Below are 27,233 nucleotides of genomic sequence, written 5' to 3' on the forward strand. Positions count from 1 at the left end.
GGGATTATAATAAAAGCCGTACACTCCACAGCGATTACCTGTTCATATTTTAGTATCCCATCTGTAATGCAGCAGTGCGTACACTTTGAACATCGTAAAGGTAATGTGTATATTGACGGTTATAAGGTATTTTCCCCCCTATGGAGGTAGTGCCATCAGTGCACCTTATGCGGTGCACTGTAGGCATTATTTAGGGATCTGCATACGTCCCTTCGGCCCCTCGCCGTAGTTTACTGTAACTCTGTTTATATTCTTTCTTCCATCTTACTTTCCAGCTTCCCTTTCGGGTAATGCCATCAGTGCACCTTATACCGTGCACTGTAGGCATTATTTAGGGGTCTTTGCATGCGTCCCTTCGGCCCCTAGCTGTAGCTTACTGCAGCTCCGTTCATATTCTCTTCCATCTTACTTTCCGGCCTCCTTATCATAGTGCAACTGCGATGTTTTCCTATTAACCTTTCAAACCTTTCTACTCGCAATTTCCGTTTCAGGGTTGAATGACCTCGTAGGTACCAGCGCTTGGCCTAAGTTCTATTTTCTCTCTATAGCTCATTTTATAATCGTCCGTCCGTCGCTCCCATGACTACAGTAGATTTACATCAATCTGAGGTATACTTCTCAAACGTATACCTCAGGAGAGGTGGAACACACATCCTGGCCTTGTGAACTCTCTCATGAGAGCGAGTGTTTCCAGCCCTGTGACTGGCTTATCAACAGCCAATCAGGAGCCTCGTAAGGGACTGGCCCCGACATCATCTGCACGGTTGATGTGAATCTACTATAGTCGTTACCGTCCGAGTTGCCGCAGTCAGGGTAAACACACCTGAGAGTAGTCAGCTGTTCTCAGCCGGCGAGTCATTGATTCCTGCAAAGCCTCGGCATGTTGCGGCGTTTATCGGAACAGTGGTAATCGCGTGTGCGGTTTCTCTAGTGCGAATTTGAGCATCATATATTTTTTTCTTTTCGTAAATGCTATTTAGAACTCGGTTAGGTGATGCTTATTGGGGGAGAAATGACAGATTGGATTGTTCAGGTATTCAGTGATTAAAATCTTGTTCAGAGGAAAGTCGTTTCGTTTGACTTGCATCAAGGTCTTCCCGACACACTGGTACATGTCTTTTATTTGCTTCGTGAAATAAATGAGGTAAACTTAAGGTTGAGACTTGTTTAGGGCATATACTATAGACTCAAAGAATGCCCTGTTTCCGTGTGAAGATTCATAATTCATCTGGTTCTGTACCTCGCATATTAATTGATGTTACATCCCGTACTATTTATTTACGTTCTTACTGTTCGTACTCTCCTCCAAGATTACTTTTTTCATTTTAAAGATCTTTCAGCTGGCTGACAACCATTATCTACTCGCTGAGAAAGTTGCAGACCTTCTTTTATTAGCTGTGAGAAGGTCCATTGTTTTTGGAAAAAAAAAATCTCCATGGTACTTGATGGAAGTTTCTTCGTCAGGCGTCGAGGGAAATTTAAGTTTTGTTTTACCGTTTTCATCTCCCATAGGGCGTTGTGCGTCAGTGCACCTCATGCGGTGCACTGTAGGCATTACTAAAGTTCCTTGCAGCATCCCTTCGATCCCTTTACTTGACCTCAATTCATATTATTTTAGGTGCCAGTGCTTGACCTTTGGCCTAAATGCTATGTTCTATCATTCAGTATTGTAGGTACCAGATGGGCGTCTTATGCAGCTGCTTATTAAACATTCCAGGTTTGTGTTACTGTTTTCATCATCAATTTTCTAATGTATTTAAAGGTCGGTGGCTTAGGCAATAAATGAATTGTCTCCGGGCTGTCATTACACCGCGACATCTGGATTAGAGCAGTTAAGCTAAATTAATGACCTTTATACACATTAAGTAAAATAACTTAACATTAACTTAACATTGAGTTAAAACTGTAAAGGTTGACGATCAGCGTTCAGTTCACGAACGGGACGGGGGGGACCGTGTCGGCTCTTCCTCAAAATCCAGTATGATTCAGTTGACCTAAGCAGTGAATTGTGTACTTAGTTGTTAGTCGACTGTTAGTCGCATTTATGTGGCGTGAGATTATAGACGTGTTCATTTCTCCGTCAAACTACTGTATCATCAAAGCAGAAAGGCCTTGGCGAGGTAATCCCCACTAGGGTGAAACCATTTACACTGTCTGCCTTTGGTAATAATCTGAAATGACTACAGTCTCTCTCTCTCTCTCTCTCTCTCTCTCTCTCTCTCTCTCTCTCTCTCTCTCTCTCTCTCTCTCTGTAACTGATGCATTTAAAAAAATGTTAGTTACTACGTATGAATTATTTTTATGAGGACATATTTCTCCTTTTGTGGAAACCAATTCCTAAGAAAATCGAGCAGCACCGCTGTGATGTTAAGAGGGGGGAAGGCGTGGTTTGTATATAGGTAGTGGAGCTGGGGTGGATCAGGGTTATTCCTCACGTTGAGAGAGAGAGAGAGAGAGAGAGAGAGAGAGAGAGAGAGAGAGAGAGATCAATACACCTACCTACTCCTTCACAGCTGCTTCAGCCGACCCTTTCTGTTAGGCCTGCTTACAGCTGTTTAGAAATTCAGTTCGCAGAGTCAGTCAGGAAGTACGACGGTACGGATGCGTTCTGGATGATTTTGGTTGGTAGTTTTCATTTCCCATTCACCTTCTCTTCCTTTTTCGGTTAACGTATCCTGGTTTGGAATTCGTAGTCTTGTTGAATTTCTAAACATACTTGGAATATATTGTACTGCATTAGTTTACTGCCTACAAAACTTAACGTCGAACATGGTATGGTCTGAATGTTTTTGATATTTCACTTATATTTTTATACCGATCTATATACGGCTGTAAATTTTTATTTTTAGGTCAAACCCCGGTCTTTGTTAATGTTTAAGGTTTAATGGGATATCCCCAAGTCTTGTTTTATGTAAGTGACTGCAGATCCAAAGTCCTCTATAATTATTTTTAGAAGAGGTTCCCCAGGTGACTTCTGCAGCTGTTCGGGTTTCTTCATCGATCAGATGAAACAGTGTTCATCTGTCTTTCTATAACATTGTAAGCGGGACGAGGAGGATCTTGTGGAAATCATATTATGCGAATAAATAGTTAATGAATTGTGGGTTAAGGGTCTTTTTAGTGTTCGTGCATCTGCTGTTCGGGTAATGATTATCTAACCATATAGTATAGCAACTCATGTTTAATTTTTTTGTATGAAGTACACAATTGCTCAAGAAACAATCTTTAGCTACTTCCCAGTCAGGGGATGCAAGCACCGTCGTCTTTTATCAGACATCAAATTGAATGTTCTTCTCGAATGAACGGGAAGCCACAAGATGAATGCGTTAGCGTTCGAGGGGAGAAGACGGGAGGTTTCCACTCGACAGTTTCTCCCTTCCCTTTTCGTTCTTTGTCCCTTTCTTCCTCCTCCGTTTTCTTGGTGGGAAGGAATTCAGGTAGACGTGGCATCGACCAACATCATTATCAGTTCAAGCAACGGCAGTAGATGTTGGAACAGCAACCAAGGTTTAAGCAAAACTCCCTCGTGGTTGAATACAGTAGTCTTTTGTTGATTTGCCTGGATTCACCTTTAGTCAGAGTAAACGTTTAAACGAACTTGAAGGGTCATGCACTCGTGCATTCATGCAAGCATGGCTTCACATGCTTTCGCCCCTTGATGTGTTTTCTCGGTGACTAAAGATTTTTTTTTTTTTTTATCCTTTGTCGTCTTCGAGAGTAATTGCCCTTAAAGCGACTAGTTGGTTTCATTTCAAAGCGTTTGTTGTCTCATTATTTTCCTTAAAAGTTTCTTGAGCATGTCATACAATTTTACTAGTTAGTCTCTCTCTCTCTCTCTCTCTCTCTCTCTCTCTCTCTCTCTCTCTCTCTCTCTCTCTCTCTCTCTCTCTCTCTCTGGGATTTTCTTAGTATGCACTTTTGGTAATAATAGTTCATGATTTCAGTGTTCGTCACCTATTTTTTTGTTATTGATTCATGGTAGAAACCGTCTTGGGTTTAGAGAGTGACTTACTTAGAGAAGGCAATGTTGTTGTATTTAATACTTTAGATGTTATGTCGTGGATGCACAGTGGTTTGAAGTGACAGGATATCTCCCACGGAAGAAGTTTCTTGAATGAAAGTAAGAAGTTTGTGGCCCCATTACGGTAATCAGATTGTGGTTCTTATCATGAGGACTTGACGAATTTCTGTCCTCGAATGAATACAACCCATTGTAGTTTCGTAGTCGTGCCTTAATCATTAGTCAAGTGTCAACCTCCTTGGTAGATGTAGTAGTAAAGTGATAAGAGTGATTTGGTGCAAATTAGTTTATTCACCCAACGAGGTTGGTGCTGATATAATCAGGGTTGTTATTCCCTTTCACGGCATTTTAAACCCTCGCATAATAATTACTAACGCTACTACGACTACTAATGCATCGTGAATAGGAGTCTCGCTCCCTTGAAGCTAATCATCCTTTGGATAAAGCAACAGCAACTCGTTTAATGCTTGGTCTTGCCTCGTAGGGGGTTGTGCCATTAGTGCACCTCACGCAATCTCTCTAGGCATTACTTAAGGTTCTTCGCAGCGTCCCTTCGACACCCAGCGGCAACCCCTTTAATTCCTTTTACTGTACCTCCGTTCATATTCTCTTTGTTCTATCTTACTTTCCACCCTCTCCTAACAATTGATTCATAGGGCAACTGCGAGGTTTTGCTCCTGTTACGCCTTTCAAACCTTGTTACTCTCCGTTATCCTTTCAGTGCTGAATGACCTCACAGGTCCCAGTGCTTGGCCTTGGGCCTAAATCTTATATTCCTTCCAATGCTTAGTCTTGCTTTCAAGTGTACGTGTCTTCGTCTAAGAACGAAAGCACGAATGTCGGTGGTTTTTGTAGTATTGTGACACTTGACTGCGGATGTTCAGCTGATAGCATATTAGATAAGATGTTCGTATTTTTACTGACATATTTTATTCCTTTACTGTTTCTGTAGGCTGATCATTCCGCCCTGTTTATATCTCACCGTTATCCTTTTGTTAAATAATAATTTATTAAGACGCAGTGTATTTTTCAGTCATTACGTTAAATGTCAATGGAAGTTGTCATTGATGCAGGATCCCTTCGAGCATGTTGCTAAAGGATGCATTTACTGATAGGTTAAGCTGATGATTGGTAATGACACAGCACCTACTGTTGCTCGCGAATGGGTAAACAGCTCCTTTATTATTGGCTTTTTAATTTTTGTTTATATTTCTCTTTTGAAGTCTCACGTTGTTTATAGTTCCCTGTCTTTAATAGTCGTTTTTTTTTTCCATCTATACTTGATTGAATGCCAATCCCAATTGAGCTTTCCTAATCATCGTAAGAGATTTTTTGAATAATAGCCTTCCCCCAGTAGGGGTTTAGTGCCATCGGTGTACCTCATGCGGTGCACTGTATGCATTACTTGTGTGTGCAACAACCCTTCGGCCCCTAGCTGTAGTCCCCTCTCATTCCTTATACTGGACCTCCTTTCGTATTCTTTCTTCATCTTACTTTCCACTTTCTCCTAACAATAGATTCATAGTGCAACTGCAAGATTGTCCTCCTGTTACACCACTCAAACCTCGTTACTGTCAATATGTTTCAGTGCTGATTGACCTCACAGGTTCCAATGCATGGCCTACATTCTATATTCTTTAGAATGATGGCTAGGTTGTTTCATACTAAGAACAGGAGTTTGCATACTTTAATATTCTTAAGAAATCTGTTGTTCGTAAATCAAAACTATTGCTTAACAATACCACTTGGGCTGTACGGTATGGAAATAATAAGATAGAAAATAAATAACCCGGTGTAGTACGAAATAGTCAACGGAGAAAGACCAATAACCTCATTAGTATCACTGCCCTTGCAAGGTTTCGTTACGCTCAGTGTATATATCATAGCATCTCCCTCGACTGGTTTGGTTACGTCACTGGACCCAGTAGTAACTGACGCAGGCGTAGTAGCTCTGTGGTTTCGTTCTTGCAAGTTCTCAGCATCGCCCTTTTTATATCTTGTCTATTGACCTCGTCACTTCTGCTGCCAGACTGAGAAGTTTTCTTCTTGCTGTAGTTTTCATGAATCCTAGTGGATTCTGTAGTCGGAAAGGCGGCTGTTTTATTTGTTTATATCAAATGTGGGTAGAATTTCTTAGTTGATTGACCAGTTTAAATACAAGTTAAAGTTACGAGATGAGTATGTTTGACCAACCTCTGTGCTAGGGGAAGTGTCTTGTTGGTGTAGAAGTACATTGTGCCAAGCCCGTTCTAGCACAGAGAGAGAGAGAGAGAGAGAGAGAGAGAGAGAGAGAGAGAGCAGGCAGGTAGGTACTGGATGACTAAACAACTTTGCATTTGTCCAAACCCACGTGAGAAGGAATATATCATAAGTGTTTTTTTTGTGTTCTGTAGCTTTCGTTAAACAGTCTATTTCAGACCCACAATATAAATTTAGCCTTAAGGTGTTTAGTGAAGTAATTGTGAACAGCATTTTATTTCTGACAAAGAATAGGAAACTGCATTATGTAAGCTCGCACGTTTCTGTTACATTTTTGTTTGCGTTCTCGACACATTAAAAACCGGTGTTGAACGTACCTTCGTGCGTGTGCGTGCCACGTGACATTGCGTAAGCCGTCACAGTAAAATCTTTCAAGTTTTGCCATGCTGAATAAAGCTTTGAAGCCAAACGTGGTAACCTTGCCAGAATATTTGAACTCTGATGTGTCTCATCTATTCTAGATCGTGTCAAATTGCTTTATCAAATTGTAGACAGCCGAAGTTATTTTTTCTGAAGATTTCAGATGAAAGGATTGATAAGAATATAAAATCAGGTTGTTTACAATTTTCGGTGAATGATTTTAAGTAGCGAGTTACATAATCAGCTCTCGAATCTTTTATCTCCCCCCCTTGGGTTAAGACAGATAACTTATCACTCGAGGCTGATTTTTTTTTTAAATTCTGAAGAGGGTTCTTAAACCGCGCATGTTCTGCACACTTGCTCGTTGTAGTTTTGCCAATCATACCGGGCAACACTTTTAAAACTATAAACCCTTTTTTTCTGAATTCAAATGTCTTAAGGCCTTAAGGCAGGCGAACATACCAGGAGGATGCAAATACTTACAAATGTCGAACGTTAAGGCATGTACTTGTATCATGTTGTGGCTCATAAATATTTTACTATAAGGAAATTATGGTGGTAGGAATATGCTCGGATATCTGACGGGATTATGGAAACTTGATAGTATTGTATTAAACTTGAAAAGAATTTTGTTAGTTTAGTTTCAAGCTTAATGCAATACTATCATGTTTCCATAGACTTGATTCTTGCTTAGTGCAGCTAAATGTTATAGATGTTTGTTCCTATTACTGATGTTTATTATTAGACAGTAGTATTCATTACTGGATATATTATGCATGTCCTGATGGTATAGGTATCTACACGTTTGAGTGGATTTGTCATTATAGACTGTACGTAAAAAATAGAACAGACTGTCAAGATAGGAAGAGAATAATCTGACATTGTGTTTTATGAGGAAGAGAACAATCAGCGATTGTTTTATTAGGAAGAGAATAATGTGATAGTGTTTTATGAGGAGGAGAATGTGATAGTGTTTTATGAGAAAGAGAATAATCTGATAGTGTTTTATGAGGAAGAGAATAATCTGACGTTGTGTTTTATGGAATATCCAACTTCGATGGAATAGGACAACCTTGGCTTAATTTAAATGAGGGACAGCCACCTGATTGATATTACCGTGGTATCTTGACGGGATAAGTTACTGGGTTAAGAATATTGTCCAAAACTTTCTCAGTGCGAAGAATAGGTCCACGAGAGAGAGAGAGAGAGAGAGAGAGAGAGAGAGAGAGAAGAGAAAGAGAGAGAAAGAGAGAGAAAAAGAGAGAAAAAGGAGTTCACGATTGACATGAACATTGACGGAGGGAAGAAGATATTTAGATAAGGTATCGGCCTTGATTCAGTCATTTAGGGTATTGATAAGGAGTTAAATTGAGTGCTGTATAATTATAAATATAATGAATTATCTAAAATATCATTACTTCTTTTCTTATCTGTATTACGAAAACATACTTCCAAAAATATATCACGTTGTAAGGGTCTTTTAAATTTGTAAACTTCTGGAGAAATCAGATTTTGACTGTCATGGTTTTGCGTTTCTTCAGAGTAAATTTGATGAAGTGAAATTTGGAGTATAATTTGTATTTCGGTAATGCGAAGTTGCAGCCTTATTGACAACAGCACATTCTCAGTATTTTTATGGCTTAGATATCAAGGCTTCATTCTGAGCTTTTTAAGTAGTGCTTTCGAAAAGAATGTACATTTTCTGTTGTACAGCAGAAAGTATGTGGCATTGGTAAAGAAAGTGTGCTGGAACTTGGCGTCATTACTTGCTTATAGTAGCACTCTTGAGCCAAGGGGTGTCTGTTTTTAGGTTATGGGTATCTAATTCTTTGATTGATAAGATGTATGTAGATAGTAGTGGCTCTTGCGCTGTTTAATATAGTACCATTTAAATTTGAGTGTAAGGAAAGTTTTTTGAGAACAGTAGCACTTGTGTGTGCTTAATGTGAGGACTTTTTGAATTTGTGTACATGAAAAGTAATCGAACTTATTGCAATAAAAAAATTATTAAAAATTTAGAATTTGGTCTTTTGATGTATACGTATTTTGACACACAATCACACGAGAGAGAGAGAGAGATGGATGGATGGATGGATGGATTTGTGTACATGAAAAGTAATTGTAACTTATTGCAATAAAAAATTAACAATTTATAACTTGGTCTTTTGGTGTATTTGATCACACAATCACACGAGAGAGAGAAGAAGAAGAGAAGAGAGAAGAGAGAGAGAGAGAGAGAGAGAGAGAGAGAGAGAGAGAGAGAGAATATGTTCTGGCGGAGATGAGAGGAGAAACGTGCCCTGCCACAGAATGTCATGAATATCTTATGAATGGTTTTGTACCATTGAAGAGAATCTCTCCAGTTTTATACTCTCTCTCTCTCTCTCTCTCTCTCTCTCTCTCTCTCTCTCTCTCTCTCTCTCTCTCTCTCTCTCTCTTTTGCTGCGTCCCACAACGGTAAGCAAATAATGCTCTGAAATACCTAATTTACGCATTAGGTCAACAGTGCAGTCTTATTTTAGGAAACTCCCCCATTGCCCCCCCCCCCCCCATCTCTCTCATACATCTCTCTCTCTCGTCCCCCCTCAATCCTCGTCTCTCTCTCCTCTCCTCGTCTCTCTCTCTCTATCTCTCTCTCTCTCTCTCTTCTCTCTCTCTCTCTCTCATACAGTAGCCGATTTAGCTTCATTTTGCGTATTTTCATTCTGATATATTTCGTAGTTATTTTCAAAACTCCTGAATGTCACTCGTATAGTCTTAAGTAAATTTCAGATATTAGCTCATTAATATCAAATCGATTAAAACCCTGTAGTAGCAAAAAATTCGTGCCATTTTCCTGTAAGGAAGAATTTTTCTAAGAAAGTAGCTGGAAATAAATCGAAGTACATACACCCCTCCCCCCGATCCTATAATTTCAACTTTAATGTGTCTACTCAGGGAAAATAGTGACGCTGGTTTATAAATGTAGGAAGGATGGATGGAGTGGTAAGATGGAGTCACGGTCTATTGTTTTTGGCCCGGCGCGGTCTTGACCTTGGCAGCTTAGGCATGTAATGCCATGGCCAACAAAAGTATCTTTTCAGTAAAGCAGCCTTTCTTTGCAAACAAAGCTTGCCTTTGCTTCACCAAAGGCTCTGTAAGGCGACAAGGCACCCACTTCGAGCATCAAATTCAACATCGTCACTTGTAAAGATTCGAATGAGTGAGAATGACGCCTGATGGGAGCGAAGAGATGAAGTGTTCTTTTTTTTATCTTCGGCGAGACCCCTTATGGACAGAGTCAATAGACTATCCACTCAAGAGGGCTCCAAAGGGAAATCAGCCTGCAGAGACAGACAAGTTATAGGAAAAGGTGATAAATAAATCGATACACCTCAATTCAGAAGTCAGCAGAAAGCACCGATGAAGTGACACATCGTTTGAAGATTTGGAGATCAAACCGCACTTTGAACACTTAATCCACATTTTAGCTGTAGCCAAGATAAAGTGCTGGCCCGAAAGATTAGATATTTTTTACTTGGCTAGGAACCAATTGGTTACCTAGCAACGGGACCAACAGCTTATTGTGGGATCCGAACCATATTATATAGAGAAATTAATTTCTAGTCACCAGAAACAAATTCCTCTGATTCCACGTTGGCAAAGCGGGAAATCGAACTCTGGACTACCGAATTGGTAGGAGAACACGTAAACCACTCGTCCAACAAGGAACTATTAACGTAAAACTCTTAGCAAGCAGAGTAGTATTAAACTTTATGTGGAAGTTGTAGTTCATTTTAAATTTTCTTTTAGTCCCTATCAAGGTCATGTAGTTATTTCATACGATCTTATTGTGGATTTAATAATGGTTATGAGAGCATTCGCAGCCTCATTTAAAAAGTTATCCTACGAGAAGTTCTTTGCGTTTTTTGGCTTCATTGCTAATGCAGTGCAATTATGACATTTCAAGAAACCCGAGGCAGTCTTGTCAGTTCTTCCCGGGATTTTTGTTTTAACTTTCCGCGGTTATGTTTTGTCTTCAATTATATGTTATATACCTGGTAATTTAAGCTAGTAATTATACACTTGAACTTTAGTTATGGTAAGTGTTTTGGTGGTACGTGATATTGACTTGGTTTACTATTTAACATTTTCAACTTTTAAGTAAGTTTTCTGTAGATTTTGGACTGGATCATTTTTAAATACATTTTTCGTCAAGAAGTAAATAATTTACTCGAACAAACTGTACCCTAGCCACTGGTGTCAGTCACCCTAAGGGTGTTGACGTTTATTTTAAGTTATTTTGGGCATTATTTACAAATAAATTTTGTTTCAGATTCATATATTGAAAGTTTTAGAAGACTTTCAATTAGGTCACTGAAAGATAGGATGAAAATAACAGATTATAGGGGAAGTGAAGTGGTTCATAAGTTTCGAGTGATTTTAGTCACTTTAGTGAGGCTCTTGGCTGATATACTTCACTTTGTTTTAAAAATAAAAGTGCTTCAAGTCCTATATGAGCCTACTTGCGACGTTACCTCACTTTACGGCTCTCCGTAAAAGTGGCGATGAAAACGATATACTGCAGATGGCGGGTACTATTAAAAAAAAAAAACAATAAAACTACAGATATATTACTCCCTTGTGAGCACCTTTGAATTCTTCTACACAAAATGCGCTAAGTAGGCATGACATTTAAAAGTTAAGCATATGAATGTAAATTTTTGTATGTATAGAATAGGTATACGTTGTATCTAAAATGTTAAGGATACCAGGTCTAGAGGGCAATTTTGAGAAGAAAAATACGGCAAAATTAAAGTAGTAAGCAAGCAAGTAGACTGGTTTGAGGGTCGGGTAAGACTTGGAACCTATACAATAGGTTAAATTGTTTGTTCACGTAGTGTTTATATGAAGGAAAAAGTAAATGGAAGCTAAGTTGAGGAGAGAATATGGAAGTGCAAGAATACAAAGTAAAAGATTGTTCATGTTACAAGAAATATGATGGTGATGTATGAAGGTATTTCAGACGAAAGTGATGAGAACTTGCATTGCCTAGTGACAGTAAAATAACTAAAATTCATATAGAGCACAAAGGACTAAAACGAAATTGAGAGTAGTTCATATTATCTGTGATGTAGAAAACAGATTTGACATGAATAGGTAATTTGGTGCACATGGTTCAGTGAATCATAAGATAAAGCACTGAATGTAGAAGGATTTTCACAGATTTCGATGAATAGGAATACATAAGGAGGAGTAGAGGTAGAGTAGAGGTGTATAGGAAGGAGTATACATAGGTACTTCGGAAGGAATAGAAGCACATTTGAAGGCAAAAAGTTTGAAGTATCGAAATTTTGTTGTGCCAGACTATCGAAGTTGTGTAGTTTAATGACTTAAGTGTTCAGTAGGGGAATTAAAAGCTTGGGAAGTAAATATTACGTATTGGGAAAAAAAGTATTATAGTTTGTAAAAGTAAAGCTGTGGATCAATGATTCTGAGGTGGTTCGGTCATCCATGGAGAATTGGGGAGAGAGGAATTTTCAAAACATTGAATATAAGGAAGTCTTGATGTAGTGTCACACGGAATGCTATGTTTTGTGTATGACAGAATTTCGATTGTATTGGGTTATCAGAAGTCTTCTAAAATGAGGTGAGTGGCGCGTTATATGTAAAAGTGTTTCATCTCGTTGCGGAAGGGAGGAGGCTGGTACGGTACGTCTTTGCATAATTTTGTAAGAAGGTTCATCCGTGCATCATTAATCATTCCTCTCTCTCTCTCTCTCTCTCTCTCTCTCTCTCCTTCTTCCTCTCCTTCTCCTCTCTCTCTCTCTCTCTCTCTCTCTCTCTCTCTCTCATACAAAAATTCCACTCAGATTTTTCATTTGTGTCAAGTACAAGATGTTACAGTTTAGAAGTTTTGATTTATTATCTTACGTCATACGACAAAGAAAAAAAAAGTGCAAGTTGCGTAAAATTCGAGCTTCCTATGTGGGAATAACCGCATCAGATTGTAAGGCTCGTATTCGTATGGGCAGCATGTGGACTAAATAGTAAGCGTTCATTTGTATTCAAATACGGGACTGTTGGCTTTGGAACCCTTCCTGACTAGAGGAGATATCTCCTCTAGGATAACGGAATCATTTGAGTAATTCTGTGCCGCAGAAAGTGCTTGGAGGACAAAGAAAATTCGACACATTGGAATTGGGAATTCTGTATCTATTGAAGATTTCGGTCAATTTGGTTAAACCTGGAACCTAAAACCAAAGCAGTCAAGATTTAGTTATTACGACGTTTTCTATATTTAAAGAAATTTAAGCCCACTTTTTTAAAAGCGGTGTATTTCAAATCCTTATTTATTTTCTGCTGTTTACCAAAATAAAGGATCGTACATACTGTTCAGTTCTGTACGTTGTGTTTGTTGAATGCTGATGTTCTCCATGCTCCTGCTTTGGGCCACTTAAAGATGATGTCTCCTAAAGATATGGTATTTTCAGGACACTTAAGGCTGCTGAACGGACAGACCTTGTTCGGATGCGTTTCGATTTTTCTTTACCATAATAGCTGTACCTGTAATATCCTGATCATTTAATAACCTTGGTGGAGTTGACCATGTAGGCCTAATTGCTTATTCTTGAAGGTTGTGGATCCTTGCAAAACAGATTTAATCATTTAAATGTAGGTCATGGCTTGAGGCAGTGATTTCGATTTCATCATTCGAAAGATATTGCGGCTAAGACTTGGAAAGTGAATGAAGGCTAAAAAAATTTGTGGTAACGAGTTTATGAATTGTGGTTGCCTGAATTTAGAAACAGGTCGCTTTCAACTCCCAGTCTCTCTGCTAAAGGAATTATGCCTTACATATATTTTGCAAGTAGTTGGTAATGTTTAGTTATAGTTCAAAGGGAATTAATTATTCCTCATGGAATTTGAAGTGTGGTTGAAGAATGTTTTCGTTGCCCCAACTTTTTCGGTGCATTTGGTCGGGAATTCTCCGTGATGTAAAAAAGATCTTTCTTCCTAAGTGAGGCTGCTTAAAGTTCCATAGACCTAGATCTCTCTCTCTCTCTCTCTCTCTCTCTCTCTCTCTCTCTCTCTCTCTCTCTCTCTCTCTCTCTCTCTCTCTCTCTCTGATATGGATAACAAATGCCGCCGTCTTCGTCATTTAACAAAGTATTTTGACTTAGATTGTCAAATAATTTAAACAAGGAATATTCCGTATTTTTTACTTTTAAGTAGAAGATTTGCAATCTTTTATTGAGGTTACCCTAGAGCCTTTCATTGTGACATCTGATAGTGGCAATGTCTGTTACATCATATATATCACTATATTGTCGAAAATGTACTCGATGAGGACCGCCGAACGTGCCACGTACTTCCCAAGTACTTTTTGTAGTTTTTTTGTTTTTGTTTGGTTTGTTATTTGAAATTCGTAGTTTTGACGCTAGTTTATTTGTTTCATAACAGTTTGCTTTGATGTATTTATAATGATATACATATACGTATACTGTATGTAATATACACACAATTACTATATACTATGTATATTTAAATTTGGATGTCCATTAATATATGAAAATGGTAGGTGAAATTGAAGTAAACTAATCTCTAACATTGAACACAAGACTAAACAGAAAATTAGAGCAACACAGATATCTACGTATTCTGTCGTGGATGATGCTCTCTCTCTCTCTCTCTCTCTCTCTCTCTCTCTCTCTCTCTCTCTCTCTCTCTCTCTCTCTCTCTCTCTCTCTGCCTTGCCCTCAAACAGAGAGTCTATGGTACCAAAAATAGCTCGTATCCAACCACTTGTTGATGGCCGACCTTGTGTCAGTTTGTACGAATCGGGAAACCTTATCTCTTAGTCTACCTTCTAGGCATGCCTCACTTCAATGCTCCTTGTGTTGGATGCTTGCATGAAAAATGTGAGACTTCCTGATATTCGTACTTAGCAACATAATTAAAAATGGGAAAATGTACAAAAAATATAACTAGCGAGCCGATTATGTATTTGTTATGGCTTTGTTGTGAATTTGAAAGTATGAAAATTTGTTCATATTTTATCGATATTTGACGTATTCATTTGGAATACTGCTTGCATGCTAGCGTGCGAAACATCCTACATTGCCATGGTGCTGTAGCCTATATAGATGGAAGCGAGCGAAGTGGCAACTCCTGACTCTGCAGAGGATCCCCACCCACCTGATCCTTAGGTTAACGAACAGTTGGATATTTATTATTCATTCGGCTTTGAATTTGTTAGCATTCATTAATCACTTCTGCCTCGCTGAAACATTTACGTAAGCAGCAGATACCCTGCATATCGATTGAAGAGAATAATTAGGAGTTGGAAGAAAATGTCGCAGTTCCTAGCGTTTCGATAGGGATGGGGTTTATTGGGGGTGGTTGGGAAGGGAGGGTGAGCTGCTGCAGCTGGGCGGAGTATCCTTGATTGCATTGCGGGTGTGTGGGGCTGGCGCGAGCTGGGAATGGCAGAATCCTTTTCTCCCTGCGTGAGGAATCCTCGGGGAAAAAATAAACCTTTTCACACCTTTTCCTCTCTCCTGGCTTAGTTGCTATTTTAGGTAATAACGAAAGTTGCTAGGGGTAGGAGTATCTTATATTTCCATATATCGTTGTGGTTCAATTTGTTCCCACTGGCGCTAGTGTTTCACAATCTTGTGACGTAATGGTTATTCCAAGACCATGAAGTTTTCATCTTTCTAATTGTAGATGACGTAATGTTGCTTGTCATAATATTACTTTTTCTTTTCTCATTTCCAGTAAAATATTTTTTTTTAAGAATTTTATCTGCTGTTGCCGTGTTTTCAGATGTATTTTACCGTCAGCATTTAAAAGAAATTTCAAGTTTCCAATCATTGCCTATTTTGAAGAAATAATTGTATAAAGTTAATAAAAGACTGGCTCTGATGGTGATGCGCCTAGAGCTTGTGTGACATTGATTTTTCTTAATATTTCTCGAATTAAAATTTTGTTGGATGGTTATCTGGGAGCCGGTTTTCAGAATGCTTTTTTTAAATTATTATTATTTAAATGGATAGTTAGAAATGGATTGGATACACAGATTTCTGGTTTCTCATATGTGGCCTTTTGCTCAGAACTGCCGGGATTTTTGGTATTCTCTTAAAATTAAATAAATTAATTTCCTGAGATGTTCATTATAAATTTTATTATGTTCAGTTAGGTGTTGGTGCCAATCCCCATAAATTGTGCTTATTTTTAACATAACCCCGCACAGTGTTTAAGAGAAAATGCTTCGTCTACCACAGGAATCATCATTTAGATTATGTGGGAAGTTTTATCGCCTTCAGGCCGTAGGTCATTCTAAATTTTGATATAATTCTAGAGGCATATCAGAATTCACCTTAATTTACTTCTTTCTGATTAATCCAAAGGTTTCTTTGTGACTTAGTATGCGCCCTACATACCACTGACAAATTGCGATTCATGAACGTGTGGGGTAGACGAGGTTGCAGCATTATTATAATCATCTAGAGTCTAGACGCACTTTTTAATTTGGCTTTTGTGTTTGTACGAGTTTCTTTGTAAGAAAATAAATAGGAAACCTCTATATTCCGATGAATTTCCTGGCTTGAGCGTATCTCTCCCTCTCCTGGTGGTATTGTTACTGTGCCAATGTTTGTCGAGTGAAGGTCGCCTTCACTGTTGGCAAGTGTACTCAGGACAACGCAAATTGAAGGGAGTCCTCGATATGTCCCTCCGTCACTTCGTCCGTTATACTTCGCGTTTTCAAGAACATGGGATGAAGGTTACATCTCAAAACAACGTATTTTTAACTCTTCTCCAGCACTTCATAGATCTTGGAGGAGATAGATGATGGTGCTGGGCGCTCTCTCTCTATTCTTATTGTGTGCTATGCTTCTGTTCTTCCACATCATTCAAGTTATAATGTATTTTATCTACGATAAAAAAGCAGGAATAGTTATTTAGCTGTACTTCAAGGTTAAATTTTTTCCTTACAACATGTAAAACTAAACAGGTGTGTGTACTTTTTTTGTACATTAAACTTTGATGGATTACCGAGACTGAAGTTGCGATAGAGTTGCTTTTATGCTTTTTATAAGTAAAACTGTATGGAAACCCAATTTATTTGCATGGAAGTCTCAAATATCTCCAATAATTTTTTACTATGGTATGTGCTCTCTTTAGTGACTTTCGACCCCTCGCCCCAACTCTCTCTCTCTCTCTCTCTCTCTCTCTCTCTCTCTCTCTCTCTCTCTCTCTCTCTCTCTCTCTCTCTCTGTGGTGGGATCTTTTGTGTCCTAAGTAAACGCTATTATAAATATGGTTGTGATTGTTGGACCGTCAAATAAACTTATGGTGATTGTATACTTGCGTACGCCATGGTTTTATGATAAACGATCCTACAGCAAACTAGTTCTTAATATTCCTTTCCTACAGAGAAAATACACGTAGACACAAACCACCGACACCCACCTCATTTCCAGCTCCGTTTGATGTGGCAATGAGGCAGAATAGCAATTTTCGAATATAAACTCGGTGAAACGCAAACAGAGTTAAAGCGTAGAGGCGTGTCAGTAAAGAAAATGCTATATTTATCTGTGTGGTTGGTACCGGAGTCTGTGTGGCGGGAAGAGTAAAAAATGGGACAATAGACCTTGAAAGGGAAGATCGGGAAAGGAACAATTGAACTGCGTATCGTAAGTCTGCATTTCATCGTGATTGATGATCAGTATTCATTTAGAGAAGTCCCATTCGGTCGTGTTGTAAGTAGTGGTAAAATACCCATATGTTGCTTCGATGTTGATGCAATGTTGGCCTTGGCATCAAGGACACCCATTTCGCACGTCGAATCCTACCCACACAAACAAACATTGTTCACGTTGGCCCCAACCTTGGTTGCCTCGTGGTCTCTTCATATTATATAATGACCGGTGACTACTGTAATATTATGTAATGACTAGTAACTGTGCTGTATTTTTCACGGGTTAGAATAAATTTTGAAGACTTTTTTTTTTTTTCCATTTGATTAGTTATGTGGAACTGGTGTTTTATTTTTCAGTCCTCGAGTGTTTCGATATTTTTGTCCTTGTAACCTTAATTAAAGCATAATTAGTCATTTGTTGATGTGTGCTTTGTTTCTCTTGAATTTGTTCCTGTCCGGGAGTTTGTAACTCAGGAAAAAAGTCACACATTTTCTAGTTCAAACTGAGTACAGAAATAGCTTACAGAACTTTATATACAAAATTGAGTTAGTGATGGGGAGGCGGGGGATTTACGGGTTTTTGATTCAGGCAGCATTGTTTTCCAAGCAGGAAGGACAGGGGAAAGAGGACCAAGGGATAATCCAGGGTGGAAGTTAAGATTCTTGGTGCATGTGGCTTCAGTGAACACAGTTTCCAGAATTCTTTTCTGGTAATCGTTGGCATTGCAGATTATTCCAGTTCATTACATGGCCTGTCTTAATCCAATGAGACTGTGTAAAAAAAAAAAATCCGTGTAAAGAAAAAATAAAATCCCTTTTTGTTAACATATATGAAAATATATTAATTCAGAGGTAGAGCTAATTGGATATTAAAGGACAATTTGTAGCTTAATGTGTGCACACACGTGTGTATATATGTATATGTTATTTAAAAAATAAAAAAATATGTATATAAAAATATATATATATATATATATTATATATATTATATATTTATTTAATTATTTAAATTATATATATATATATATATTATATATATGTGTGTGTGTGTGTGTGTGTATGTATATATGTATATGTATATATATGTATATAATTTATATATATATATATATATATATATATATATATAGTTGAAATCATGACAACATTGCCAGCCACTGGGTTTTCATGAGATGTTTCAGTCTTAAGAATTTGTAAATATTTTTACATGCATAGGATTGGCTTATTTTATTTTTTTCAATAGCCTGAACTAAGTGTACTTGTTTCGTGCATCTGTGAAAGTTACTTAGTTACATAATTTTTGTTGAATCATTGTGTAATCATTTAGCAGCGGAAAGTTTGTTGTATGGTGAAAATTGCTTGGGACTGTATTGTACAGTTAATTTGTTCTTAGACTGGTGGTATTGTGATGCTTACATTTCCGACATCATTAAGGCTTGATTTTATATTTGTTAAGCCATATGTGGTGAATTGTTCTGTGAAATAAATGTTTCCAGTAAAGTGCAGTTTGTGAAAGAAAAAGTTTTGTAAATAGTTAGTTTACCTCAAGTCTGAGGTGTTAACTAGACATGCAGAGCAAGGTACTAATGAAATTACGGTATTAATGTATACTTGATGAAAAATTAGTATGTGAAAAGGCAATGCAGATGAAGATGCGCTTGAGCCATTTAATGTTTGTAAAATATTTGGTACACTTGCAGTGCTTTTGCAAGTGTTCATGGTTATATACGTTAAAGTAATAATTTCACATGTACGCTTTAACAAAAAAAAGTAAGAAAAAAATACTGTAAATTTTTGTGAGTTACTGCTTAACAGCACTAACTTCTTAAAGTAAAATTTTCTTGATCTTCAGAGTTGTGCCCGTAACTATGATTTGATGTTTTGATGTTTTTGTCTGAGACTTGTAAGTACTGGTAACAAGTTAGAGGTTGAGTTTTTAACCCCGAAGTTTGATGGTGGTCCTGATTTTATTTGTCGTCTTAACATCCCACATGCACAAGTTATGGCTGTATACACTTAAGTCTGGACGTCCAACCTTTTTATTGTCGGAAAAATTTGCAGTGTAGTTGCCATGAAGTCCTTTGTTTTAAAATTTTCAGCAAGTTCTACAATGTCTGTACAGGCGGCCCCCGGTTATCAGCAGGGGTTCTGTTCTCGGAGGGGTGCTGATAAGCAAAAACTGCCATTAACATAACTAACAGAGGCACCATAATGGTGCTTCTGGCTCCGATTATTGGTTATTGGCGCCATAAGCACCATTATGGTGCCATAACTCATTTTTGGTGCCTTATGGCGCCGATAACCGGAACTTGACCCGTTACGGTGCCATAAATCGCCAATCTTATGGCACTAGACAAGCCTCATAAACCCGGATTGCCAATAACCAAGTCTGCCAATAATCGGGGGCTGCCTGTATACATATTTGCTATTTACTGCTATCCAAATATCGACGATTCTTTATATGACGTTTTTTTGGAAAGGATTAGTATGGGTCAGTCACAGTATTCAAAAGCTCCATTCTTTATTTGTGGAAAGAGTAATAAAAAGCACACTGAGTGGCTAGATTCAAATTCCACTGATCAAAATAGCCTGTCTGGTCTTGAGCTTGAAAGTTCTGTTTTAGGTCATTTGTGGTTTCTTTACTGATACTGTTCTTGTCGTGTGGATGTCTGCTTCTGCTAGAGTTTTATCTCTCTCTCTCTCTCTCTCTCTCTCTTCTCTCTCTCTCTTTTTTTTTTTTTTTTAGTGATTCATGCAGGTAAGCTTGTTGCCCAATAGTAGCCAGTCATAAGTTTTATTTCAATATACCTTATCCTCCTTATCTGCCGAGAGCCACCAGATTTAGTGAACAGCAGCGCCATTATGCAGTGAATGTGCATTGCTGTCGAACTTTTCAGTTCCAGAGGTTCTTTATCCCTGACACTGTTAGACTGGAACAGTCTCCCAAAGGATGACATGGAATTGAAACTTTATAAGTTCAAGTGAAAATGCAATGCATTAGTACGTACTACCCTACCTAATACGTACATACTATGCTTTTGGATTTTATTGCTTATTTGTTTTTTTCTATTTTGATAAGTGGGATGTCCTCTTTCTGCGTTTCACTTCCTCTTAAGTCTTATTGATGCACATCATATTCTTTGAAAACTTGAATTTTAAGTCAATTTCCCTTATGGGCTTGTTCCATAAGAGTAGATTTTGGTAGTTTCATAAGCTAAATTTTAGGATGGGGCTTGAAAGATTTTTTGATAATGTAATATCAATTTTTGTGCCAAATTTGCATGTTAAAAATGAAATGGAAAAGGGCAAATAAAAGTATGTGGAAGTTCTTATAAACCTGTAGATGCTCATGTCATGTTGGGGCAGTGCAATTCTCTGGACAAAATCAATGCTATGGATGTATATTCATTGAGGTTCTTGGAAGGAATTTGCCTCTGGCATTAGCCTTCTACAAATATATCTTTTGTAATTTTCATTAAACAACTTTTTTTCTTTCAGGTATTCGTTACTCAATGGACGTGTGTGCTGATGAAGTGAAAGCTTTGTCAGCTTTGATGACCTTCAAGTGTTCCTGTGTTGATGTTCCCTTTGGTGGTGCAAAGGCTGGTCTTAAGATTAATCCAAGAGAGTACTCCATCAATGAGCTCGAGAAAATTACTCGTCGTTTCACCCTAGAATTGGCCAAGAAAGGATTTATTGGTAAGTGACTAAAGAGCAACCTTAGTCGTGTAAATCTTAAACATTTTAGAGACTTTATAGCAAAAGAATGATATACTTTATTTTTTATAATGAAAACTTTTTGTAATAATCAGGTTTTTGACTTTGTAGAGTTCTGTTGTAGTGAAAAAATTTCTTGGAATATGATTATCTCTAATAATTCAAAAGAAGTAGTTTACTACTTTATCAACATCAACAACTTAGCATTCTTATTGTAGGAGATGTTCACTTAATCTAAGGGGACCTTGTCATGGATTTGAGCCAGTAGCTGATGTGCATGCTAGAATGACCATCGATTTTATGGTGTAGAACAGATTGACTGAAGCATTCTTATTACATATACTGATATTGGAATTATACATGCTTATGAAAAAGTTTGAACTTTTCTTGGGGACTCTGCTGTTAAGCGTGCGAGTTCTGTTGAGGATCTAAATTGTAAATATTTTACAATAGAAGTTAGGAAGTTCATTTATAGAGAAAGAATGTAGTTCAAATAAATGAATTTCACTAGTACGGAGGAGTAGAGTATAAATCAAGAATATGATTGATCAAAAGTTGTAAATTTTCGAGAGATTTTAAATCCAGTTGCAAAGAATATGACAATCAAGAGTGTAAGTGTTCTCAAATTCAAAACTAATAGGGGTCTTCAAAAAGTAGTACTTATATATTTTATTGCTACATAATCCAGTTCAACTACTCTGTCCCAATCTTTCAGATTTTTTATTTTTTGTTAAATTTCAGAGAATATAATAACCTTGTAGACAAAGTTTTAAACTGTTCCTTCATCAATAGAAAATGAGATTTGGAAATATGGCTACTTGACCAGTGTGTCAGACCATTAAATACTGTGTTGCAGATTTTAGGAAGATTTAAAGAATAGTATTTGAATTTTGTAGAAATTAGTGCTGGCATCCTTGTTCTTTAAAGCTAATCTGTCAACTTCCAGGTTAGTTCAGCCTTCATTTTTTATTTGCAGTAAGATGTGAAAAGATTGTATAAATTAGTGTTCATAATGCACATGAAGAGCTATTCCTTTCATTGATCTTTTAGTTTAACAAAGGTAATATACAGTCTTGGTGTTTTTCTTTACATATAGATAATTAATGCTTGATTTGACTTGAGGAACTATGTTAAATGAATTGTTGCTGTCATACAATAAGAATTATTTGAAATATGAAAGATTTATGTACCAACATTAATTTTTCTCATTACATAGTGTTAAATTTGATGTTCCAGGTTCACCAAGTAATTTTTTTAATAATTCAAGTGAGATTTTGCTGAATTGTGACACATGTTGACAAGGAATATATTTTAATTTTAATCCTAAGTACTATACCTATATACATGGGCATTTCACCAAAGATAATCTTTGTGTAATTTTTTACTGTTTTAAGTGACTTTTCAGGTAATCCACTTCGAGCAGTATCTGATTTTTCCAGCTCTCCCCAGTTTTTTTTTATTTTAATATATTTCTCCTCTGCAAAATGTTGCTTGACCTCTTTATTATTGTTCTTCATTTACTTGATATCCTGAATTATTTTACGAAGTGCATGTATATGCTACTAGGACCTGGTGTGGATGTCCCTGCTCCTGATATGGGTACTGGAGAACGTGAGATGTCATGGATTGCTGACACATTCGCCAAGACTATTGGTAAGACAGTGACTAGTTAACCCCTATTACATGCATCCCTTGGCTTTGGCACCTCTTCTCTTCCTTGGCGCTCTCTTTGCTACTAATTAGGTTTGAGGGAAACTTGAAGAGTAGATCTTCTGACCATGGTAGGCGAAGAATGCCGCAACAACGCGCCCCGTATAAAAACTGGTGTTTGCGTGTGGATCCCCGTAAAAAACTGGTGTCTGCGTGTGGATCATTTACAGGTCCTGTTTTTCAGGGAGAATCTTTGAAAAAAAAAAACTCAGAGCATTTAAAGTTTTTCAAGGAGTTCATAATGAAATCCACAGGGCCAGGTGTAGATGTCCCAGCCCCCGACATGGGTACTAGTGAACGAGAGATGTCTTGGATTGCAGATACATTTGCAAATACGATTGGTAGGTGAATATTTCTTGAATATAAATCTATTATTTATGGCTATTTGCTGTGATATAATTGCCTTTAGGGTCAAAATTTTATGGTACTGAGTGGGATATATTTGTTGCTTTTACATAGTTTTTACAGTTACGGTCATAGAATTCCAGTTTATTATATTGCATGTTTTTTTTTTTTAAGTTTAATAGACAAACATTGAACAGATATAAATGGCAGGAAAAATGGAATGATTGGAATATGCTACAAAGTAGCATTTCAGGAAGTCCCATAATTTGAAAGATTTAATTTTTCCTAGGACTGAAGAATTCTCTACAAGTAAAGTTCAATTTTTTTGTTGGATTTTTGTTTTAGATTTGATGTTTGTGGCTTATTAATTGTTTACTTGGAATAAGTGATGGAAATTTTGGCTTGGTTTGATAATTGACATTTTCCCATTGAAAATATACGTAATTTAGTACCACAGCTGTAGCTGATTTAATTTAAAAGTAGAATCGATAAAGCATTATTATACTAGTTTCTAGTTTGTATGTCTTACTTTAGTTACATCCTATAGCAAAACTATCCCGAGAATGGTTTTAATTGAACATTTTTGTTGAACAAATCCAAGCCCAGTAGATCTTCAGATATTCCGAAGGTAGTGAATGCAGTTCAGGAAGTATGCGATAGTTAAATACATGTTGATTTAGGGAAGCTTGTCACATAAATTAGGGGCCAACATTTGTTGGTTCTTCCTTTATGCAAGACATCAGTTTGTTAAACACCCATGTTACAATTACACAAGTATTAGAAATTGCAAATCATGATATATTTTATTGAATGTTGGTACTTTCTATATGATGCAACAGTTTTTTTTTTTTTTTTTTTTTTTTAATAATAAAAATATCACTTAGAACAGGGCATTTGTGTTCCCATTGGTGTGTTTCATTTACATTGTTTTGGGTTACCATTGAGAAAGCCCAACAAACACCTGGGAGGTGTCTACAACAACAATTAATGGTTAGTATTGAGCATTACTGTTCAGGCGTGATGGAAAGGTGCACAAACCATCACAATGAATACATAAACAGCACACAACAAATATTAAATGTTCCATCACTGTTAAGCACTGCAAAACTGTGTTCACTCCCAGCTTGCACCTTTTGCACTGCTAAGTAGCTGTCATTAGTGATAAGTTTTACCAAAGTCATTTTAGGTCAGTAAGTTGCACTGGTTTTGCCTGATAGCAGAATATGGACTTCAAACAAAATGTGTCAGTCGGAGTAAGGGGGATAGGGTGAACTTATCTTTTTTGATATTTTACTGCATAAATTATTCCAAATAGTATTGGAAGCCTGTTGATATTTTGAGAGATGTCACAGTGTATTAAATAATTACCAAATGTAGGTACATATTTAGGAACTACATTATTTTGGATGCCGGAACTTGTAGTACTATATGCCTTAATGTTACATTTGCAAATTTACTTAAGCTCGCCTAAAAGGCTTTGAATGCTCGCTGATTACAGGAGACTAAGGGAAATCAGGATTCCAAACCTTTTAAGTAAGGCATGAGTGAACTGACAACTTCTGTTTTGACATGTGAGGTAATGATTCTTGAGGAACATATATATCCAGAGTATTGTGGAGCTTTACACTATATACTCTTGTAGTAATTTTTAAATATATTTTTGAATCGCCAAGACTGTCATGATGTCAACTTGAGAAATAAGAAAATAAGATTTGGACTTGAGGCAAATAATGCCCATGAAGGGAGAATTTTCCATCCCCTTTATTACCTATGAATACCTTCGTCTTTATTTCTCAGGCATGATATTACCCTCATATTTCTTGTTTTGTAGTGATGTAGTACTGTAATTTTTTTTTTTTTTTCTGTAGAAGATGGCATGTTTTCATTAACTCTCTTAGAGAGATTATAGATTTAGGATTTAGATGCATGCCTGATTTTTATATTGAATCTTGGCATTCCAGTGAGGTATGAAGTATACATTAATTCCCATCCAGTTTTCCATTGTCATAACCATTTCATAGGAATAATGTAAATTTGAGTTGCATGTATATAGTTCTTGATGTAGTGGAATGTTTAAAGTAACAAAATTGAGGTTTGTCTTGTTGTACGTGTAGTATGTATACCATGGAAATATTGTAGTATAGCTGCATAAAAAGACTTTTCAATGGGAAATGTGTAAATAAAGTATTGTCGTACATGTATAAAACTTTTGCAGTCCATGCTTCATTTGTATGTGAATGAGAAGGTTTAGTTGTTAGGTGGTTTTTTTGTATATTATTTTTCGTGGTGATTACAGTTTGCTTTGCAGTTTTAAGATTTTTATACTGAAAAGTGTTGAGTATTGTAGATTTTGATTATGATAAAACTGCCATTGTTCCTTTCATATCCATTTTGTTTCGTAGGCTTTTTAAAAGTGCTTCTTAAAAGTGCTTTCTGTGACTTTTTTGTTCAGACTGATATCGCTTTTCTATTTGATATGCTGGCAAAATTAGTTAATTTATTTTTTAGGAAGTATATTGCCCTTCAAAAATTATAATAGCTCTAAATCTTTTCATAATTATCTGTACATTCATAGTATTATTACCCGTGTGTCTACATCTTTTCTGGCAATTATGAATCAACCTAATTGGTATTGTATTCTGTAAAAGGTTTTGCTGCAGTAGTTCTGTTAGAATTTGTAGTTTGTTGGATAATTAATGACAAAAGTTGCCTTTGTCACTTCCTGTGAAAAACATGGTATGTTTTGTCACATGCGTTGATAAATTTCTTGATCTTCAGATTACTGCTGAAAAGAGTGTAACTTTATCTTGGTGAAATACCAGGCCTTTCTGTTAGTGCTGCTTATAGAAGACGAGATGTTTGTTATGATAGCTAGATTTGTATTTTGAAGTGAGAAAATGGTTTTCCAGTTGTATGCTAATGGTACTGAGTAGTTTTTTGGTATGGGTGGATGGCTTATTTTATTATTGTTTATTAAAATACTGTTGAAGTGGTAATGCTTCAAAAAAAGTTTAATCTTGGAATCTTAAATTTAGATTTATTGACTTCCAGTAGTATTTGCTGTTTGTGAAGCAGTCATTTTGCCTTTGTTTTAAGCATGCTTTTTGTGCTTTTAGCCAAGGGATTTTGAGCTGAATACTTTGTTCTGTAGGGAAAGGTAAGTTTGCTTTCTTGGTATTATATTTGTTGAGGCATTTGTTCTCATTGGAAATATTTTTTATATTACGTATTATTGTTATTACAGGTTTTATTGAAAGTAAAGGCTATTTCGTCCACATTTATTTTGTATAGAAGTTTCTCTATTCTTCTTATTACTGAATTTTCTACTGTACTCAAAGGATATTAAAACTCCAAGTGGGGGAGTCATGTAAAAGATGTAGTATTTGTCAAATTTAATGTATTATACAAAATGCTGTACAAGTTCTTGCTATGTTTCATCCTTAAATCCAGGAGGACAACGTCAGGCAGGTGTTGTGGGACTGAACTTCTTGCGGGAATCCTACAACACCTGCTTGATGATGTCCTTCTGGGTTTAAGGAGTTAAAAGGATTAGGATGTCTCAAAGACTTGGTAGTCCACTCACGAAATGTAGCAAGTAGGAGAGAGAGAGAGAGAGAGAGAGAGAGAGAGAGAGAGAGAGAGAGAGAGAGAGAGAGAGAGAGAGAGAGTGAGTTTTATATAATACATTCAGTTCGACAAATACCACTTTTTGACATGAATCCTCCATTTGGCATTTTAATAGCCAATTTGAGTACTGAAGAAAAGTCAGTATGTAATAAGAATAGAAAAACTCACACACAAATTAAGCATGGTTGAATTGCCATTTTCAATAAAACCTGTCTTAATGAAGGTCTACCTCCAGCATTTTATTATTATTTTTATTATTATTGTTATTGTTATTGTTATTGTTATTGTTATTATTATTATTATTATTATTATTATTATTATTATTATTATATTGTTATTATTATGTTATTATTATTATTGTTATTATTGTTATTATTATTATTATTATTATTATTACTATTATTATTATTATTATTTTATTATTATTACTATATATTATTATTATATTATTATTATATTAAAAAAAGTAGTTTCAAGGAGACTGGTTTGAAGAATTAGTTCTGAAGCAGG

The 27,233-nt window shown here is 36.7% G+C and overlaps 1 protein-coding gene across 5 annotated transcripts in view; it reads left to right on the top strand.

The window, feature by feature from the left end:
• The window catches only part of LOC135221001 (glutamate dehydrogenase, mitochondrial-like), a 452,434-nt gene that overhangs the window by 375,635 nt on the left and 49,566 nt on the right, over positions 1-27,233 (top strand). For 4 of the 5 annotated variants that reach the window (XM_064258716.1, XM_064258714.1, XM_064258712.1 and 1 more), the window contains exons 4-5: positions 20,823-21,023; positions 22,608-22,694. In XM_064258716.1, coding sequence (XP_064114786.1) covers positions 20,823-21,023; positions 22,608-22,694 — 288 coding nt within the window. Of the gene's footprint in view, positions 1-20,822; positions 21,024-22,607; positions 22,695-23,005; positions 23,093-27,233 lie in introns of all 5 variants that reach the window. The other variant, XM_064258713.1, reaches the window with a different exon arrangement.

Source organism: Macrobrachium nipponense, chromosome 2 (genome assembly GCF_015104395.2).
Source record: "Macrobrachium nipponense isolate FS-2020 chromosome 2, ASM1510439v2, whole genome shotgun sequence".
NCBI classification, from domain to species: Eukaryota; Metazoa; Arthropoda; class Malacostraca; order Decapoda; family Palaemonidae; genus Macrobrachium; species Macrobrachium nipponense.